The sequence below is a fragment of the Opisthorchis viverrini genome, assembly GCF_000715545.1.
Source record: "Opisthorchis viverrini unplaced genomic scaffold opera_v5_201, whole genome shotgun sequence".
NCBI classification, from domain to species: domain Eukaryota; kingdom Metazoa; phylum Platyhelminthes; class Trematoda; order Opisthorchiida; family Opisthorchiidae; genus Opisthorchis; species Opisthorchis viverrini.
Window position 1 is genome coordinate 843,016 of NW_008751856.1, and position 21,708 is coordinate 864,723.

At 45.9% G+C, this 21,708-nt stretch overlaps 1 protein-coding gene across 1 annotated transcript in view; it reads right to left on the reverse strand.

The window, feature by feature from the left end:
• T265_14466 (hypothetical protein) overlaps positions 1–21,708 on the reverse strand; it is a gene marked incomplete at both ends in the record, with an annotated part of 94,055 nt that overhangs the window by 58,664 nt on the left and 13,683 nt on the right. The window contains 7 exons of the mRNA XM_009173779.1: positions 12,785–12,965; positions 14,009–14,398; positions 14,728–14,916; positions 16,515–16,746; positions 17,538–17,679; positions 20,276–20,415; positions 20,821–21,113. Of these exons, the coding sequence (XP_009172043.1) occupies positions 12,785–12,965; positions 14,009–14,398; positions 14,728–14,916; positions 16,515–16,746; positions 17,538–17,679; positions 20,276–20,415; positions 20,821–21,113 (1,567 nt within the window). The remainder of the gene's footprint in view (positions 1–12,784; positions 12,966–14,008; positions 14,399–14,727; positions 14,917–16,514; positions 16,747–17,537; positions 17,680–20,275; positions 20,416–20,820; positions 21,114–21,708) is intronic.

Consider the following 21,708-nt stretch of genomic DNA (forward strand, 5'->3'; position numbering starts at 1 on the left):
GAGGGTGGAAGACGGAAAACGTGAAAGTGTAAGAAGGGAGGCGTCAGCAGTAGCATGTTTTCGCTTACCCGCCCTGCTGTATGCAGCAAGTAAGGCGACCCGGCTGATGGCACCACGCGACGGCCGATGTGGCATGAGAATATCGTTAGTTGTGTAGGTCATGGTTGTATGATGGCTTGGATACTCCCAGGGCGGCCACACCTAGACAGGGGGACGATTAGGGTCCTCAACCAAAACCTTTGGCTCAAAAGCCTAACCACAGGGCAGCGGTGTTGGGTGGAAAATGCAAATGCATTACTATTTCTACGGAACAAGTCGCCACATGTTCCAACCCCTAACTTGGACGGCCAGGAGACTGTGTTCGTCAGACCTTCAACCATTAACCAGCCTGGTATGAGAGACTGTGAGTGTCGCGGGGCACTCTCCAGTATAGCTCAATGGATCGCTGAGGTGCGCAAACCGTCACACCACGGTAAGGTCCAGTCTCTTCGTGACGGACTATGCTGAGTAGGAAAGGCTGAATGAGTAGTGTGTTAGGTCTATAAAATGTATTGCGATACCTCGAATATTGTATCAACTGAATCATGAGGCGACCTGTGTGCAACACATTCAGCTGTCGAATAGCATAAACGAGAGATTCAGTTGAGTCTCTCGTGAAAACCGAATTGATTTGCAAATGAGTGTAATTCTCGAAAACAGTCCTATTTGGGTTCAAGTAGATCATGAGTTTGACGGAAACTCGGGGACTGCGCCCACCTGATGAGCCCTGAGAGGAACAAAACTGGTGGTGAACTGCTGAAGAGTTCTCATCAACCTTCATGAGTTGTGTTTTTGAGTGAGTGAGTTAGAATAATACCAGCTCACTGCCCTCAAAAAGTGGTTTACAATACCATAACGATGAATCGTTATCATATCTTGTGTCTACCTGAGACTCAGTGGTCTTCGGTGTCTTTCGCTGCCCGTGGATAAACTGCGTCAAATTTTCAAGATTTGTAAATCACTCACCGGAACAACGATACAATTTGTCACGCTGATACGACGGACCGGGATCACCTTGGCGTATTCTTTCGCCTTCAGACCGAAACATATAAAAACCAAACTATGTATACAGGTTTTTTAGCAGGTAAAACAGAAAAATTACCGAATAGTTTCGATCCATCCAGCCTGTATGATTTCAAAGATAGCCTTGTTGAAATAGAGTTCGTGAGGAACAATAACAGGGCAGTTATTCTGGTGATAACCATGGTAATACCCAGACGATGGGCATCCAAAATCTCTGCTCAACCTGGACACATTGTGTGTATTCATCGAACTGATCGATTGCCCAAGTCATTTCAATGAATCCCCGGATCTTTTCCAGATAAGTCCCGCCAAAAAATTAAAACCCGCCACTCAAAAACGATTAGAAAAAGAGGATATGAAATTTGTACTTTTAGTTTTTATTTAAGTGGGTGAAATATTTGGGACATGTCATTAATAATTTACATGAAAAGGTCCGTTTTTCGGTACCTTTGCCTCCAAACGAACTCACACAAGTAGCTGTCCACTAAAGATCGGCGTGTGCCGCATTGATGTTTATTCTGCATGTTGTAGACGTGCCCCGCGTGGCTTGTACGGCGAGATATTGGCGTTTCACCAATCTCGACGTGTAGACCTGGGTCGCCGATAACTGTTGGGGTTTGCAAAAGCCGCCAGGCGCAAACTTCGCGAAGAAAGTTCTTCCAGTCAACAGCGGTCATGTGGCTAATAGGTAATTCCTCTGAACAGAATTTGATTTTAGCCAAACTCTTGGACCAGTAATAAACGAATGGAAGCATTACCCTAAAATCCATCCTAGACCGCTCCAGACAAGTTCCCTTTCGAAGACCAGTTTCCTGCCGACACTGTCGGGCATTACACCTCCACCTGTCAGAAACAGTTGAAAGTGTCATTTGGTGGCCATTGTTGCATAAAGATTGCTGATGGATCACTCCGTGGCTTAGCAAAAAACATTACCGTCTCCTTGTGATGGACGAGAGTTAAAAGCGTCAGAAAGTTCATTTAAGGTTTTACGAAGGTCCGAACAGAGAAAATTTTTGCACAAAATGAGCCTGGATGCGGATAAGGAATTGTTTCCATCAAAAATAGGTCAAGGTTGTGTGCGTACATTAAATTAGAGCTAGCAAAAAGTGGGGTGCGGCTTAACTTTCCGCACGTGCAATTTTTGTATTAGTGGCGGGGCTTATCTGGAAAAGATCCGAAATAATTGCTTGGGCAATGTATTCATCAAAGTGATCGATTGCCTAAGGCATTTCACTGAATCACCGTTGGCCGCATAGCTGTCCGGTGTTGTAATCTGGTCTGATAGTCACTCGTAGTTAACGCAATAATCTAACGAGAACAGTAATGCTCCATAGTGCTGTATCATGGGTGGCCGTCTGTTGGGGTTACACCTGCGCTGAGCCTGCCAGACTACGCGATAGGGAGAAGACAGAGATCTGTGGACGCGGCTGTGTTGTCAAAACATACAGAGCTTCTGTGTGAATATATATGGAGGATGACTAAAGGGTCAAATATGGTCGTTCACTTGTTCGCTCCGAACAACAAATGGCGGTGTTCCGGTCGTGAACAGTTTCGGCCCCGCTCCACTGGTCTTATGTTGCTAAGCCGTGTTTGGTGCGCTCCGCCAACACACCTGCTTTCCGAACGTGTCGTACGGATGGTGACCACGGGGACGCGTCACTCTCTGTACATGTACTTTTTCCATGTCTGGGCGCGTCCTGACACATAGTATAAACAATTCAGGTCCATGGTTCGAACCCAAAGCTGCCCCTGTCTGGGTTTGTGCGACCTGGCAGTATCTTGCTTCCTTCGGTTGGCATGGCACTGAAAAGGTGTTACATTCGAACAAATTAATTATTTTATTTGAGTTACCGATTTATGGCGCACTTTTACAGTCTGTGTGTGGACATAAACTTTCTACTCATGACCCAACGGTCTGACTGGCACCAGACTGATTTTGCCCAGGGATTGCAAAGCCTCTATAGCAGGTTGAACCTAACACCATTGTTTTCACTTAGTTTCATTCTCACCTATATCATTCAGCAGCTAGGACAGACTTCAGTCGAATTTGACCACAAGTTGAAAATCACGTGATACCGTCGATTAGATGGGACGTGACTGACCTAGTGGGCTAGACCAAAATCGATCAGCTATATCAGTTGAACGAGACTAACTGGGGCAAGAGTTCTACTCACTCTGGCCTGAGCGAATGTCATTGAGCCATTGGGAGTTGGTTGAATCACTGGAATAAATTGTAGACTTTGTGAAAATCACTCACTCACGAACGCATCCTATTCGCGAGCGCGCAGACTAATACCTTACAGTCTGAAAGTGACTGATAAGACAGAATCCTCAGGGGAACTCACTGTCGACTGGGGCTGCGTTCAACAAAACGAATAGACGAGTTCTGAACTTTCCCAGATAACTGTCTATCTGAATTGCAAAGCCATCCTAAATAAAAGGTACGGGATGTCATTAAAAATCTGAAAAACTCCTGCTATTGATGTAGAAACCCGATTACCTGACTTTTGTTAGTTTCGTTTTTATCCCGACGTACTACCCATGTGGCCGCCTTTTTTGAAATGATTCATTAGGCCTCCTTTTCTCAGTGGTACCCGACAACCATTTGGCCATTCACGGGAAACCTCAAACAGAGGATCAACGAGAAAGAGGAAACTAACAAAAGACAGGGTTCTCATTAGGAGATATGAGTAGTACACGGTTAATGTGAAATCGCCAAACACACATGCTGTTACTCTCATGTGATAAACTATCCTCACTAGCAAACTAATCTGGTTTTTCGAGAGACTCACCTGGAGCCCAGCCGAATCTCTGGTTTGTGATGTTTCCAGGCAACTGAATGTGTAGCACCAGGTCACCTCACGTTTCAGTCGCTACGATATTCGAGATATCACGATACATATATATCCTTATTGCACTACTCATAAGGTCGCTAATGAGTAGAGCATTACGAATACCCTCAATTCTGTCCCAAAGCTCTCTACTGCGCACCGTTGTCATCCAGCTTGACCAGACTGCTCGCGCTTACGGCTGGGATAATCACCCCCCCCATCCGGGGGGGGACTTTTCCCCTGTACAAAGGGCACATCATCTTGTAAAGGACTGGTGAGGATGAAGTATGATAGGAGTAACGGAGTAATCACTTGGAACTCAGACATGCCGGTACATCGGCAAAGTTTGCCTGCTCTAGATAAATCAGTGATGGTCCGTGGTTCGAACCCCACCAAACCAGCATCTCAGCTGTCCTGTCCAGGCTTGGGAAATCGAGCATCAACCACAGCGCTCGTACTTCCTTCGGTTGGCATCACAGCTAGGTACCGAAAAGGTGTTGGGGCGGTCCTACCGTTAGTATTTATAATCATCCCAGGTACCTGTCATCGAAACCCAGACCACGGAGGTCACGTTTTTGGTGGCTAGCCGGATTTAGAAATAATAAAACTTATAATGTCACAAATAATATGAGTAATAAGCATACGGTTGAGTTCATGCCACCGGATAGAAGGGCGAAGACTAAGATATTGCCAGACTGTTCAAGCTCGGACATAGCAGTCAGGATACCGGGGCTGGATTCGAACCGCGGACCTCCCGCCTGAGCCATCTACAGCTTCAGCCAGAATCAAGTGCGGACCAAGGATGAAAATATCTGTGTGGGATGGGACCGTATAATCTCTTTGTGTACAATCCCGGTAGAATGGCACGTGTCCCGTGAACCATTGATGTTCAACAATGCGGTTACTTTCCATGTGCTTCCCATCATGATGGCGTAGTTTGTGGGATGCCGAAACGATCCTCTGATTGGGAACAGGTGAATCGTTTTCGTAATTTTCTGCAACTGTCCGGGTAACTTTTAGTAATATGTGGGTGAGTACTACTTAATTTTCTGAGGAAGTCAAGTACGAATGACATTTCGACCTTCACTTGACCTTATTGTCAGTTTTGTCCGTGACATTTTGCTGACCCACTGGCATTATTCGGAAGTGTTCAGTCAAGTGGACATTACTGTGGCACGCTTTACCGTTTTCACTATTTTTGATAGCCTATGACAGTTCTGCAGCCAGGTGGACCTCACCTGAAGCAACTGTACCACTTTCCTTGGCACACGCCAGTGCATTTTTACGTCAACCGGTGATAGCCTCAAGAGTGGCCGTACGGATTCTACAGACTGGACGAAAAAGCAAAAGTGTTATCAGTCAAGCAATTTACTTCCCGCAAACTTCTTCGATGGTGTGTCGAGGTGCGGCTGTACACCACGCCGCAGAGTCGAATGCTGCGACAATACTACCGTGCATTCAGCAAGTAGTCCGTTCTGTTTGGTTACGAGCGCCTACCTCATCATAGGTGTGGTCAGCTCACACACAGACAGGATATAGCATCACTCATCATTCATTTTCGGAATCCACGTCACATGATAGACTGGCTCCTCACGAGCAGAAGTTTCACCCATCCTATGACTATTCTGAGCTACTTGGGATTTGTTAGTAGCATGTGCATAATAGGGTATTTTCAACGCCTCGTCCTAATTGGAATTCGTCAGCAGTTCAGTCAGTTGATCCGTATCGATCGGTGGGTGACAAATACGTAGAGATTGTGTTGCGTCCTCAGTCTGATCTATCTGTACTGTCCTACTTTCGATGCAGACAAGTAACTTTGTATTGCAAGCAATCCTGCGAGCATGTTTTGTGGTGTGACCACGTTTGCTGACTGGTCCGTAAGGTAGATCCGCGAAATCCGTCCCCTGAAAACAAAACAGTTGGACGTAAGGGCCATTTCTTGATCACTGTCCCACGATTCACTTGGAATGGCCACTAGGCTTCCGTCTAGAGTCATAATCGCCTCAAGCGTAGCTGAAATCGGTGAAGAAACTGCAAACTACTATTTTAGGATTACTTCTGACGGGCACAGTTGTGTTTTGTGGCTTCCAATGGCCTGTTTAGAGATGAAGTCTGAAAACGTGGCCAAAATCGTAACGTACAAGCTCCGATACTTTGTCATTCGAGCTTCATCGATAAAAAACGAAAACATATCACTTACTGTTTGAATTTTCCAAATAAATCAGGAGTTTGTTCGGCGCATCACTAGGATGTAACATCGACGCCGGTTAATCCGAAAGTGGTGCCAAGAAACCCAAACTGAGACAAAAAGTCGAGACTTCCCAGTCAGGTAGCTTGAAACCCACTGGGCAACTTTTTTGACGCCACTTGCGGGGTTTTGTGGGAAATGCATTTAGCTCCCATTCACGCTACTCTCGTTTGAACGGTCGTCCTCCTGTCCCGGCGTAATTATTCCGGTGAGTTCACACGAAACGAAGGAAGCACTGGACTCGAGTTTCCCTTTTACGAGAGCTCATCAGCAGTGCATATTCGATGGCCATGCCGGGATTCGAACCCAGGATATCTAGCATGCGAGGCGAGCGTGTATCCACTACTCCAACAACGCACGTTGGACGCATCTGAATTTTCAGTTCTGAACAGGCGAACGTGTTCACACTTGAGCGCTGTGATTGGTTGGTGTGCCTGACTCATCGAACCAATAATTGTCCTGGTTGTGACGATCGATTGACCCGCCAGTCAGGAGTTCCCGGTCAGGTAGCGTCACAAACGCTTGGAACCCACTGGGCAACTTTGTGGTTGCAGTCGTGGGGCTTCGCAAGATAGGTATTTTGTTCATCTGCACACCAATCTCGTTTGAACGGTCGTCCTCCCATTCTGGTGAGTGGATTAGTGACCTTGAGTTTGAAAGCCACTTCAAACCGCTGGGACGCAAGATCGAGCAGTCACCTGAATTCTGCCAAGATTATTCTCACCGGTTGGCGTCAGTTGATGTCATCCCACAGAAACATGCTCGCCTATTTTTTCAGACCATGCTCAAAACGAATGCTATCAGGAAGTGAACACAACTGAAGCCGAACTATCATCTTGCTCAGAAGTGACCAGTGCATTCCAATGTTATGAGCCCACTCGCTATAACATCACCGTCAACGTTCGACGCTTCGGAGCATTCAGAAAGCGACGTAACAGCGAAATTTCAGAACTTTGGGAAGCATACGGAACGTTTATTTCCAAGTGCCTTAATTGGGAGAATGCCTCTCCTACTTCCGTCTATAGCGAAAAACAATGAAAGTCCAAAAAGTGAACTGTCATTCCCTTGTCTCAATTGGCCACATTGTTCTGTTTCAGGATTTCTAATACCAAGAAGATGTCATCAGGTGAAGCCAGAAGACCCTGACTCTCGTGTGTGACAGTGCCTTCGTTTTGGGTGCACTGAGCAGCCCTGAGTCGTTACTGGCCCTAAATATGGACTCTAAACACAAAGAGAGTAGTAAGTACTTCATCGATTTCGTGCTCTAAATGGGGCCTCTCAAATGTGCTCAACTATTGGTAGCTCGGGTGAGTTTATTGGTTGTTGATCAGGTGGCTATTGATCTGTTTGCCGAGCTTGGCAATTGGCTTGCAAACGTTTTGTCACCATACGAGGGGATATCATCAGTGCGCAGTTGGGTGGGTACTTCTTCCTTGCCTGCGTGTGCTTATATAGCATTCGAAGGCTATCTGTTATCTCCTGATGTGATTGGCTACTTGAAGTGTAACGAATTTGGTGAATCTATTTGGCCGTTTATGTTCTTTGTTGCGTTCTCGAGTGTGATTGGTTGCTTGTACCACCCTATTTCCTCCACCGTGGCGGTTAGTGTCCCTACGTCCGCCGGTTGATTTGGTCCTTTGATTAGGTGCCTCCTCCAATCCAGCTGATGTGTCCGTTTGAGTGATGCTTTCCTGCCTCACTTATGAGTCCCTCGTCTGCTTGCTTTTGCAGATCTAAGCTCTGTTGTTCTTTCGAGGAAGCATAGCTTGAATGAATGGACTTCAAACTACCACCTCCAGACGGTTTGAAGTCATTTGGTCCCCAAGGAACGGACGGATGGTTCACCTTGACGCACAATAGGGATTTTCAGTTATCAACAGTCCCTCCCCCATACTGACACCCGAGTCGTGGAAACCTCTGGTAGACAGTCTCATCCACCACTTCGACCTTTATTTGGACGGCGAAGGCTCAAGCCACGTTCTTTAAGACAAGCTCTGGTATGGAACGCTGCGTGACCCTTTGTGCCCATAATGTCTTTCCAAAATGCGGCTTCTGCGGACCGGTGGCTTTGTGACGCAAAGACAGAGTTATACAGATCGATGGGACCGAGATGGGAGAGGGATTTGTCCTTCCTCAGCTTTGTCAAGTAACCGCAAAAGCCCCAGCAAGCACAGAGGGTGTCTGTTGACCTTCGAAAAAGGTGAGATATGACTGGTTGAAATCAGGCAAATGGGGAAAGGCGTCCATAGTATGAAAACCGCCGACATGCAAGGTTTGGGTTCGAACCACGGAACTTCCGGCAACAGCTACGCCTCAAGCGCTATCACGTGCAAAACAAGGTTGTGACTACCCTGTATCACCCTTCTTTTCCGATGACTTAAGACGACTATGCTCGAAAGTCCAGTTGCCCAACTTCGCTTACTACTGCTTCGATATGCAATCAATTGACAGTGGAACAGTTCGATTGGTCGTGAATATTGATCGCAACACATGGGTGAACGGTCATCAAAGTTGTTCGGGGGCTGTTGGTCCCGGTGATGAATTAAGCCCAGTCGGGTGATGATGTGTCATCGATTGGGGGCGAAACGTTTGCTAACTAACTGACAAGCTCAGATCAGCGGCACCGTTGATCCGGTCGTGTACCGTGTGCCACAAAACTGATCCAAAGCAGTCAGGTGATGTAACATCGCGATTGTGGATGCTATTGTCATCCAACTCAAACTTTGTGCACAGAAGATATTCGTTCAATCCATCAAAGCGAACTCGTTCAATGTTCTTCTCTCACCTGAAGAGTTCACACAACCAAGGCCAGTAGCTATGCACCGGATTACCTTATTCCAGAATAACAAAAATTTCCCTACCACCATGTACAGCTTATCACAACTGGTTCAATTTTATCGTTTTTGTATCCACCTATTCACCAACGTGAAAGTTCCAGCAATTCAAGCTTTTATAATGCGTTTATTTGGACTTTGCCTGAACAACGGTTCACAAATGAGACGGTCAGTTATAGAATCTATCCGCGAGCTTCCCAATACATTTGGATTGAACAAACGCGTGTAAAATTAAAGGCGGCTTCATAAAGGAAACTACTCACAAAGTTGCTGAAAATTCTTAGACACCCCACGACCGGTTTCGCCCTTCTTGGGGCTCATCCGGTAGGCGCGCAGTCCCCGAGTTTCCGTCAAAATTATGTTCTAATTGTGACCAAATTGATTCAGCAAACATCACAAACGAGAGGGTTTAAGGTGAGTCTCTCGCAAAACCAAATTAGTTTGCTTCAAGTAAATCATGAGGTTGACGGAAACTCGGGGACTGCGCGCCTAAATGACGAGCCCCCAGAAGGGCGAAACCGGTCGTGGGCTGTCGAAGAGTCTTCAGCAACCTTGTGAGTAGTTTCCTTTATGAAAATATGCTGCGATATCTCGAATATCGTGCCAACTGGATCATGAGGCGGCCTGTATGCAGCACATTCAGTTGTGGAATATCATAAACGAGAGATTCAGTCGAGTCTCTCGTGAAAACCACATTGATTCGCAAATGAGTGTATTTCTTGAAGGCGGTTTCTTTGAAGTTTACCAGAAAAGAAATACTTGACAACCAAGAGTGAGTGGTCCATGTTTGAAGAGTACAGATTAACCTCGTTGCGCACGCTGGAACTAAGCTCACTTTGTAGGGGACTGAGGTGATGTTTGGTAGAACGAGTTCAAAACCATCTACGGGACTAGGAGGATAGGCTATTTTAAGAAGAGACCACGACAGTCTCAGGTTGTTCATTACCCTCCCCCCAGCTTAGATTCCAAAAACGTACGTTGATTACGGGCCACGCCGGTTGAAAATTTTCGTCCTCCCAGGGGTTGATAGCTCCCAATTTGGACAGGACACAAACAGAGAAAACGGTCGCAAAATATTCTCACTTGGTTTTATTTCGTTATCACAGGTAATTCGTAAACAGTCATGTGTCTGCGCCATGCGAAAGAAAAGGAGTCAGTGCTCAAAACTAGGCAAGAAGTCAGTTGGTCTGCCGGTCGGTTCTCTGAGAGTACAAATCACAAGATCGCAGAGAATTAAAAACAGAAAAAAAGGAGAGGACAGGTGCTAGATTGTCGACTTGTAGATACAGCCAAACATGACCCAGGTGGCAGTTGCTTCTTCCGCATACGAATAGACTAGTACACACAAACCGAGGCGCACATCGATACCGTGGCAGGTGAGAATATCCCTGCACAGTCGAGAGCGGACGCTAGTTTGTAAGATGCGCTTGGGGTTCGTATGAAGAACCTAGACCGAAGAGCAGTGAATAGTGAAACAGCTTTAGTGCACCGATTCACATCATAAAATTGTGCGCGAAAAAGGCAGTGGATCGTCGTTAGCAAATATCCACATTATACTACTAACAATCTATAAGTAGCTAGGAAAAAATAAAATTCACTCCACGAGTGAAAATCGCACCGGAGAGTTCGTCACGCCAGCATCCAGTCAACATTTGAAACCAGGTAATGTGCGTTATCTAAGTGAAGGATGAGTGCCGCTCCATTTTTTCTTAGTGCAAATTAATCACAACGCTGATCAGCCGCTCGTGGCCGTACGGCCAAGTGTTCAGACTACTAGCCCAAAAGTGGCGGCTTCGAAACTCCCTCGGGTATCGTAAGACGCGCACTGCTCATTATCCCCCGATTAAGAAGAAACAACGGTTGAGGGCTCCCAAAAAATCTCCAAATCTTTCCACGCTACTGACAAAGAGAGAGTAGTCCCGATTTCACCGTCAAGATCGTGTGAAGCTGGGTCAACGTTTCTCAAGACGTTGAGTGAAAGATTCCACGAATGGACGTACGTTGGCCGGGTAAAAATTCCGGATATTGATTTGATGTTCCAGCATTTTAGAGACCATCCGTAGGGACCTAAATAAATCTACCACTGTTCATCTTGCAAGTGGAGCCATGCTGAAGAGTCAATAAAAACTACACAGTCATTTCATTCTTGTGAATCAGCGTGCACATTTCATGAGTCTTCAAAGAGAACTTTAAATATTCAAGCTGAAAACTGATACTAACTACTCTCATGAAACCGAGAAAAGACGATCGCTTCAGTGAACCCACTACGTGAACATGCAAGGCTTCATGCCGTGTAGCACCCGGCTCGAGAATTCACAGTTCCACAAAGTAGAAGAACGGTAGTCATCTGCTGAGGTTCATTCATAAGTACCCAGCTCTTTGGGGTTAACTTTTCGAAATTCATTAACCTCTGAAATATATGAGACCTGCATCTCCCTCTCTCCCCAGACAGCTCGAGAGTTCATTGGTCAGGGCGCGAACTTACTGACCGTGGTTCGAACCCGACAACTGCTCTTAACAAAGCTTCATCAACCCGGGAGTAACTCAGTGCTTCTTTCGGGTGGCATAACAGCTAGACACCGGTTGTGCGGTTGAACTGGTGACCATACTATATACATACTATATATATATATATATATATATGTACGAATACTGTGATTACTCTTGGTGCTGGTTGCGAAGACCCTGCGGTGACCGCGTTCTACCGAACATCTGTCTCACAGAAATGACAAATAGTATATACAAGTAGTATATATAGTATATATAGTAGTATATATGGTGTGTACAATGAAAAAACCGGCTCGGTGTTTTGTGCAAAGATTTCGTGCACAAACGGTTGAATTCACCGCGATTTAGTATGCAAGTGGGGTCATCAGCGAACTTTTTGAATCGATTTATTGGCGTTCGATTGGTGATTTCAATAAAATGTAGTAAAATGTGCTACGGAAAACATTTTGGCTTCATTCTTGTTTGTTACGAATTCATGAGATGATGAGCGCTAGAATGAAACTAGTAGCTAAAAAAGAGATGCGAAACTGTGTATTTATTTTCCATTGGTTTATTTATATCGGACCGACACATGACCTTCATCAGAGGCAGCAACATCAGTGCTAAAATTGGTGACTCGCAGCCGTACAACTGCAAGCTATACCTAATTATATTTAAAGGGGAAGACAAAAGAGTGGATGAGGGTGGGACCTGTCACTGGTCTACAATGGGGAATGAGGTACCTACACCTCCAATCGCTGAACCATACAGGTTGAAAAGAAACTGAAAACAGGAACGCCTTTGCCGCCAATCAGCCGCTGCTATATCTGCTGTTTCGTCAATCTGTGGTATCTGTTGCTGACCCACTCCAGTGCCTGGTGCCGGAGAAAAAAGACTCACACAAGGGAACACAACAGCCATTTTCCGAACAAGCGAGTGCGAGAGTGTGAGTGCGTGCGAGTGCGAATGTACAACGGTCTCAAGCTATTTATTGGAGGGACACTGTCTGAGCTTGATCCAATACTGACTCACACGGTCTGGCCTTGGGACGAGGCTGTGACGTGCTGCATATTGCGGGGGCGTTGTATGACCTTGATCGAAGCTGACTCACGCTGTATGGGTTTGATATAAGGCTGTGACGCGCTGCATATTGAGGGGGTGTTGTCTGTCTGGTCAACATCCAGCGGAGCTGAGAGTCTCGGTAGATTTCGGGCATTCACTGGTTGCTTTCAGGAAGCCGACCTTCCTGATAACCACCACTTCAGGCAGTGTCTCCAGTCAAGCGCAGGAGGGGTCATGAAGACCCAACCCGGAATACCTACGACATCCAAACTCTTCGTAATCTTTTCCGCGACGTAGTACATTGTCCACCTTGTGGTTTGTGCCATCCTGAACGAGGCACTGAGAACAACACTCGTCTCGGTAGACGGTGCTTCGGCATGCGTAGCACATGACCGAGCCATCGTAGTCGATGGTGCTGGACGTTTTCCGCGATTGACCTACCTGCTGCCCACGCAAATACCTGTTTTCTAATTGCCTCTTTACGAATTCATTGACGCCATCCGACACCAGCAACGCTTCTGGGACATGGGTTGTCAAAAACCTGAAGACGCCTCACATCATCTTTTCATACAACAACACAGCCCTTGTTGTAGGCACGTACACGGAGCAAATCGATGCCCGGATCTCTCCAATCCAAAAACATGTGCATTCGCATTTCCGCAAAGGTCACTGTTGATGGCATTCAAAAGGGTCTCTTCAGTCTATATAATCGCGAAACACTGAGACACTCCTTCAGTCGGCGACGAATTCCGTCAGCTACTGGAATGGTTCACAGTCTGGCTCACTAGCAGAGGCGAGATTATAGTTCAGGGGGTTCTTTTATCGAGGTAACTACTTCTTATCTCGACGTCCCACATTCAGTTGCCTGAGAACAGCATAAGCGAGAGATTCAGCTGGGTTCTAGGTGAGTCTCTCGAAAGAACCAAAGTAGTTTGCAAATGACTGTATATTCGCTGAATTCATGCAAATATTTGGTTGCAAATTGAGCCGGTGTTAATGGGAGACTCAACTGGATCTCTCTTTTATGACCAGTGTCTCATCAAGAATGATCCGATGTAGCGCAGGATACTTTAGAAAACGAAACCTGTACCAAACAAGTGTAAGAAAAAGCTGAATTTTAAGTTCAGTTCTTGTTTATTGCACCTCTACGCCGACCTGGTTGGTTCAGCTAAGGACAGAAGCGTTCGTAGGACCCAGTTTTGCGGGATCACGTTGTATGAAGCTTTTCTCGAGAGATCTTCACCTGATCATGCTTTGGGCCTTAAACTAGACGATAGCCCTTTGCGAGGCCGATTCTATATTATCTCACAAGTGGTTCCAATAAAAACGAAACGGATGTACAGTAGTTCTCCAAATTTCAACCGAAATTGCAGCTGACAAGATCCAAGACGCCACTTAACTACTCACAAAAAGAAAGTAGTAGGATAAAAGCGGTGAAAAATTAACAAGCTCCCTATCGAAACACTACGCATAATTAGCCCTACCTGGATAGGATAAGCTTTGAACGTGTAACCCTCAGGGACGTAGTTATGGATCGCTGCCATGTTCAACCGGGCTTCGAGTTGACACGTGGTAGAGGAAGACATCTCAGCCTCGAGAGCCATACACGCAAGTAGATGATCAGCTTCAAACCCAGCCAGGACTGGGGACATCATTCGACATAATTCTTCGTCCCACGTCCATGTGTTTGGCGACTCATGATGAAGACGGGCCATACGCCAGTTGGTTACCAACGTACGTAGTTCACGTACAATACGATCACCCAATTCGGCGGTATTCGAAACGGGGCCACGTAGAGTTTCCGGAACCAGGTTCGAATAGGTGGTAACTGAAGATATCACATCTGAAGGGAGGGGATACCAGTGGGATGAATCCTAGGGGGGGGGGGGGGGTAAAACAAATGAAGTTAGGAAGTTCATATGAATTTGAGTTACAGTCAAATGATCCATGCTTGTTGGAGTGTGGCTCAACGTTCAAGAATTCTAAACATGACAGGAGAAACGAGCAACTTTAGTAGAGTTCAGGTTTGTGAAAATGTCAAAACTTCGGCGCTCCAATCATATTTCTTGATTCGCGGTCACAATGTGCTGCGCAGATTCTCAGCGTTACTGACGAGTAACCGGTAAGTAAACGGAAACGAAGCAGCGCAAAGCAGACGAGTACGTGATCAAAAAAGGACAAAAAACAGCGAAAATTCACTTACCGAGATCCGTAATGAGCAGCTTGCCAAATCATTTGACGGCTGTATGTTCGCATAGAACGAGTTATGATTGTACACACAATCTACTGTTTTATACAAATTGGTATTGAGGTCCCCACAGCTAGAATCCACGGTTTGAACGTGTCGCCGACCGGATACAGCATCCCAAAACAAGACAACCGAAGAATCAACCTGGCGTAGAGGAGAAGAGCGAACGGAGGACGATTCAATGCATGCCTTGGTGGTTGAATGATATGGCATTATACTTGATACTACTTACTTCTACCTTATACTACTAATATGATGTCTAACCAAAATGAGACCGTTTCCGAAAATGAGAACAACAGGCGCATTAGGGACTGCAGCATAGAAGACACCAGCAAGAATAACACACATTACAAAGCCCAGGAGGCATCCTGGTGCAATCGAGGGCGCATCATTCAACGACGCGAATTCGTACGAACTGATGGCTCTTCCACAGAGCCCCGTGTTCGGAGATAGACTGGATCGTCTTGCTTGTTGACCATGTCGCTTTGAACACAGCCTTGAGCCGGGTTGATGGTTGAGTGCCTCAAAATAGTTGGTGAACTCGGAACAAAAGATCCCCACCTGGAGTAGCTCAAGCCTAGTTTAGCATGGTACTGAAAACACAAGCCAACTGACACAGATGAACACTTGAAGTTATAACAATCAGGGGATCCCATCCAATGGAAGAACCAGCTCCGAAAGTAATTGGACTACACAACTGCCAATGTAATAACCGTTTTCGTTGAGACAAATTTAACTGGTTGTTTTCTTTTCATAAGGGGAACTACTTACAAGGTTGCTGAAAACTCCTCGACAGCCCACAACCGGTTTCGCCCTTCTTGGGGCTCATCAGGTAGGCGCGCAGTCCCCGAGTTTCCGTCAAACTCATGTTCTACGTGAATATATGAAAATATACTGCAATATCTCGAATATCGTGCCAACTGAATCATGAGGCGGACTGTTTGCAGCACATTCAGTTGTAGAAGATCATAAACGAGAGATTTAGTTGGGTCTCTCGTGAAAACCAAATTGATTTGCTAATGGGTGTATTTCCCCAAAGCAAGTCCAGTGTGAAAACAAGTAGATCATAAAGTTGACGGAAACTCGATGACTGCACCTACCTGATGCGCCCCAAGAATGGCGAAACCGGTCGTTGGCTATCGAAGAGTTTTCAGCAACCTTGTGAGTAGTTTCCTTTATGAAAATATATTGCGAATATCGTGCCAACTGAATCGTGAGGTGGCCTGTGTGTGGCGCATTCGGTTGTAGAATATCATCAACGAGAGACTCAGTTGAGTCTCTCATGAAAACCAAATTGATTTGCAAATGAATGTATTTCTTAAGTGGTGGTTCTTCACTTTCCCCTGACAGATGAGTTCTGTTTTTAGCATCACTTTTTAGCACGCCTAGAACTTTCCATGAGAGCTTTGTGGACAGTCCGTTTTCGCTGAACCTGACACGCTTGTACGCGTCAGTTTTCAAGAGATAAATCAGCTGATTCACACATCCATTAGCCTTTTGGTTTAGCTAAACGCACCGGGTCTATCAAGTGGCTAAGTAGACCCGGGTTCTTGGCGTTTAGGAGACATTAAGAAAACTATGGTCCAAAGCATCAGCGTGTACTCCATTCCTCAGCCCCAATGAAAGCTTGAAGCACATGAGAAGAGATGAGGACAGAATGCAAAGTGTGCAAAAAAAAACAGATGTTCTACGGGAGGCAAACTGTCTACTCCACAGATGTTCAGTTAACCACGTGAACTCACATTAAAAACGGCAACCCAAATATACGACTTAGCTGATGTGCTGCCATTGAGATCCGCACTGTCTGCCCCAGAATCACAGGAGCGCCGCGTTCCAATCATTACGTAGGCATCCAATCCGAAACCGAGGAGGAGAGAACACAGGAGGTTCGCATGATCCGCGACGTCTCCTCGGTTTCTTGCCAAAAAAGCAAGCGCTGAAGGTAGAAAACGGTTAGGCGGAATGGGGACTATGCTGGAGTTCATACGACTCATGAAATCAAATGATTACATTCGTATACCCAATCCGACTGGGTCCTAATTGAATTTTGGGCCGACTGCCCGCACTCAGTGTACAGCAAGTGACCAAAACGTTCGAACTTTACTACCTACTGAACTATAGGAAGTAGTAAAATTTAAAACAGATTTAACACGGAATCGACATCGATGAGGCGCTGAGAGACTCATGCTGAAATCGGAAACAGTTGGGCTTTCATGGAAAGTTAAAACTCAAGAAAGAAAACTAATCAAAGGAGGTTCTTCTTTTATGAACAGGTGTCCGAAAGGAGTATGTAGCCTGAATACGATTGGCACATTTGGGTCTTCCGTTGATGCAACTACTCTTGTGTTGGTTTCGGATGAGGCGAAAGTAAGCGTTCGTCAGCGGACCTATTTCGTGTTGGTGGCAGTCAACACTCGTCTGACAGACATGTGGAACGGAAAACCAGGAGAGAGTAAAACAGCAAGATGAAACGGATGGAAAAACAGACCAAACTTGAAACGAAGTAAGAGGATGGGATAAGTAGATCAAAGCAAACCTTCCAGCTGTGTATTGTCAGTTATGTATGTCATGGTTGTACGAGAGCTGGGATACTAAGAGGGCGCCCACACCTAGGCACGAGGACGATTAGGGTCCTGAACTAAAGCCTTTGGCTAAAAGCCTAACAGCAAAGCAGGAAATGCAAGTACATTAACATTTTTACGGAACACGTCCCAACCTGGAGGGCCATGAGACTGTGTTCGTTAGACCTCTACCCATGGACCAACCTGGTATGAGAAACTCTGTTGGTGTCGCGCGGACATCCCCCACCCCAGTATAGCTCGATGGGTCGCCACACCATGGTAAGCTTCAGTCTCTTCGTGACGGCTTCCAGCTGTGATGCCAAACGATATGAGGGAAGCGCGATGGCTGAAATAGTCAACCTGTACGAGTCTGGCTAGGATCGCAGATAGAGAGATCACAGTACCAATCAGCTATAGTGATCACAAGTCCTCGTATGGTGGGTGTGGGTTGCAGCTCTTCACAGATGACAGACAGAGAAGGCGTTCTAACTGTTGGTATTCTGTTGATAAGCGTATGTTCATATCGTAGGACGAATAATAAAAGAGGACCTCGGGCGCAAATGCTGGAGACATGCAGACAATTGTTCACTAGAGGGGCTTATAAAGTAGACTCAGAATCGCCAATTATCCGAAGATTGTAGGTCATCTGGACACGACGTTGAAATCTCAGACGAGGTGTGCTAAATTGACCAAAAGCCAACGACGCACACTATTTATGAGTAGTTCACAAGTCTGTGTGGTGAGAACTTCCGAACAAATAATATAGAGAAAAAAGCCGCTATTCATAAAGTTGGGTGTTCAACATCTCCTGGAGGGATGTGTTATGAGCCGGCTACGGAACATACGGAAGCATGCACTGATTGGTCGGAATGTGAGCCAATTAGGATCGAGCACTTTTATCTCGGTGCTCGTCGCATCCTCAGCAACATTCTAGCGCGACTTTGTGGAATGCAATTGAAACAATTTTTCCATAGAGGCTGTTTCGGGCTACCAGGCCCCTGGAAGTACCATAGCGGAACATAAAATCAAGGACTGAGATAGGAACTGAAATACCGTCTGCAATCCACAACAAGGTTGTGCGGTGTGTGCAAAATTGATCGACTACTTCCGGCATTGTTGAGCTAAAGTATATACAAACACATGAAAGCAGAACCCATGGATTAGTAGTTGTTTGATCCCCACGTTCAACCTGGATCCCTTCGGCCTTGTGGACTCCCTCCCTGGAGAAGCGGATTATCCTGCAACCAAAAGCGTCCGTTTGTGCTCCTGGTGAAAACTCGCCTGTGATAAGGAGATGAGTTGTATTCATCTATTCCAAATAAGCTCAGGACAGCTCAGTGGTCAATGATCGGAAGGTCCGTGGTTCGAACCCAACTCCGGTATCTCGACTGTTCCAATTTAGGCCTGGGCAACCTGACAGTATTTTAGCCCTCGTGCTTCCTTCGATTAGCATGGCAAGTAAGCACCTAATCGGTGTTACAGCTGAACGATCCTCATCGATCACTCACGATACCTGAGGTCACTCAAGCAGGGGCCGCTTTCCCGTAGGGTAAATAACAGCATTTCATCTCCGCCGCGACTACTTAAAACTCGTGAAGTTATCCAACTACTACTTACCGGTATCTTCTTCGTGATGATAGTAATATGCTATTGAACTTACCGAGTTTCTGAGGTTAGAAAATAATACACTGATTATGGAAAATAATCACGCGTGGGAGAATAGAATGTGCCCAACTATTCAGGTGAGTTAGCCAGTAATCTCTTCAAGACAGGGTTCCAAAGACAGACACAATACCATTTCATATCAATCACGATTGGGCATAAAAGCACGGGTTTTCCATACCCCTCAGAGAGATCAAAAAGCCTCCTCTCCCTCTCTGTGAAGTCTTCTCTTCCGGAATTAAGACAATGACTGAGAACACTGGTGGTCGGTGTGTAAAAACAAAAAAGTCAACATTTCATTAGAGCACAGTGCTCTGTGATCATAGCAACATCAAAATTGTTACCGATACCTTGCAGGGAGAGGTTGATTTTACAAAGTCATAGAGTGGAGAGGATAGAACGGAGAGAAAATAACTCAGTTGTAGCACCCTTTCGGTGTCTAGCTGCCATGCTGAGATACTGCCAGGTTTCCCAAGTCTAGACGAGCAGTTGAGAGGTCGGGGTTGGGTTCGAACCACGGGACTCCGGGTCACTAAGTTCGCACCTTAATGAGTGAGCGATTTCCTGTTCGGAGGGGAAGGTCAGTAGTGTATTTCCCAGGTACACCTCCTCCAAAAATTCAGACGATACGGATAGAAACTCACTGCCATCGACGTCGTTTAGCAGTCGGATGCGTACAAGAAAGTGTACGCTGTCATAACTTGTTTTTTTGCCAAGTGGTACTTTTCCAACTTTTGTGTCACGTGAATTCGATATGATAGGATCATCTTCCTTTGGGGGGAGGAAGGCCAAACTGGGTTACTCATCAAAAAGACTGTTCGAACGCGTAATTTCAATTGTCTGCTCAAATATTTATTCAGTTTGACTAACGAAAGCGTCCTTAAACCGAATTTGTTAGTTGTCCCTTCTGAAGGAGTAGTGATCTGTCCGGAGGACCGAACAGCACGTCAGTTGGATGGATGTGTCACGTGCGGGTGACGGACCAAAAGAGGGCACTCCCTGATTGGTTAGAATGCCAGGCAATCCGTATTGAGCATCTTTAACTCGATGCTTCTCGCCCCCTCACGGAGATTCTTGCGCGATATTCGGGGACATTCTGTCATTGCTTCACAAATACAATTGTAATCATCTTCCGTTGTCTCCATAAACGGCTATTTGAAGCTACCGCGCCTTTTGATATACCATAGTGGGCGGAGCAGGACCAATACAGAGTTGCACGTTCAGCAAGTCACAACATATTCACAACAGAATGGGCTGAAAACTAAGCAAATCAGACTCACTGGAACACCACTGCTCCCGCGGACCACCGCCGACACCTCGACACGGTTCACATGGAATGGTGGAGACAAACCGCGCGGCCTCTGTGGGAGTCCTGACGAAACGCTGAGCATTCAGAGGACGTACAAATTTGCACACGAATCTAAAATGACAGAAGAGACAGTAATTACGAGATAAGTTTTAAAAAAATCGATTCTAAGTCGTACACATGACTACGCCTACTAAGGAACTCACTACACAAGCAATCTCCTTTCTGAAGCGACCACTTTTGGTTAAGTTCTTCTGAAGAGACAGACAGGATTGTCACACAGTTCTGAAAGCAAAATCCAAGATGAAATGGTTCTCATCGAACCACTTATATCGTTCCGTCTCTTTAGCTAAAGGCATGTCGTATTTTGGATATCGGATTAGAACCTCTTTTCCGAACGGTCAATTTCGAGGGATCCGGCTGGAAACCAAATCACCGGCGATCCATTATGGAGTAGTTAGTTTTGGTTTAAAAAAGATGCAGTTAACTTAGGGCCACCGAAAGGGGATTTGTACTTACTGATTCGTGGAATTCTCATCCACAGCAAACAGTTTGATGAGCCGTCTGGAAATCAGTCCTTCTCGAATGCGCGTCAGTTCTTGCCACCATTGACGGACATAGAGGGTGAAATTCTGTTCGCGTTGCGAAGCCCTGGCGGACTCGAGAGCGAATTGAACATCAACAACCTGGGGTGGAAGGGGAGGGGGAGGTGTCCGCTTTGGTCCTCTGGACGGAGACGGCTGTGTGTCAGGAAGCCTGTCGGGCAAATTCCAAACAATACTGAGCCGCAAATCCAGAATACCGGCCGTCATCTGGGGAGAAAAATAAACTGAATCCAATTTTGAATGAAACTCTTTGAAAGCTCGTTGGTTTGACGAGTGTCCTTCAGCGCTGATAGGTTTACTTTCGTTCTTGGGAGATGCCAGGTCTCAAGAAGGCTCAGTGGTTTAGGTGCGAACTTACTGACTGGAAGGTTTGGGGTTCGAACCCAACCCTGTCATGACAACTGCTCCTGTCTAGCCTCAAGCAATCTGGTACTTCCTTGCGAAGACATGAAAGCTATTCATCAAAAGTGCTACAGCTGAGAGACCTGAAAGATAGGTCTTGCGGAGACACGGATATACAACAAGAATGTGGCATACAGCTAGTTGAGCTGATCGAAATACAAACGTTTGATTCGTCATCAACTCGCTATTAATCACGCTGTTCTCTCCAAAACATTTCCATTCTGTCCCATTCTTTTTATCTAGCTGATCGCGTGTACTTAAATGGAAGGTGTTCCGGCAACATGTGAGGCAGACACAGAGAAGAAAGTCCCAAAGTCCAAATGCTTGATAATCGTAAGGATAAAGGAAAATCCAAGAAATCTAATCAATGGTTCACCTTCGATGCACTTTCGTTTTCTTT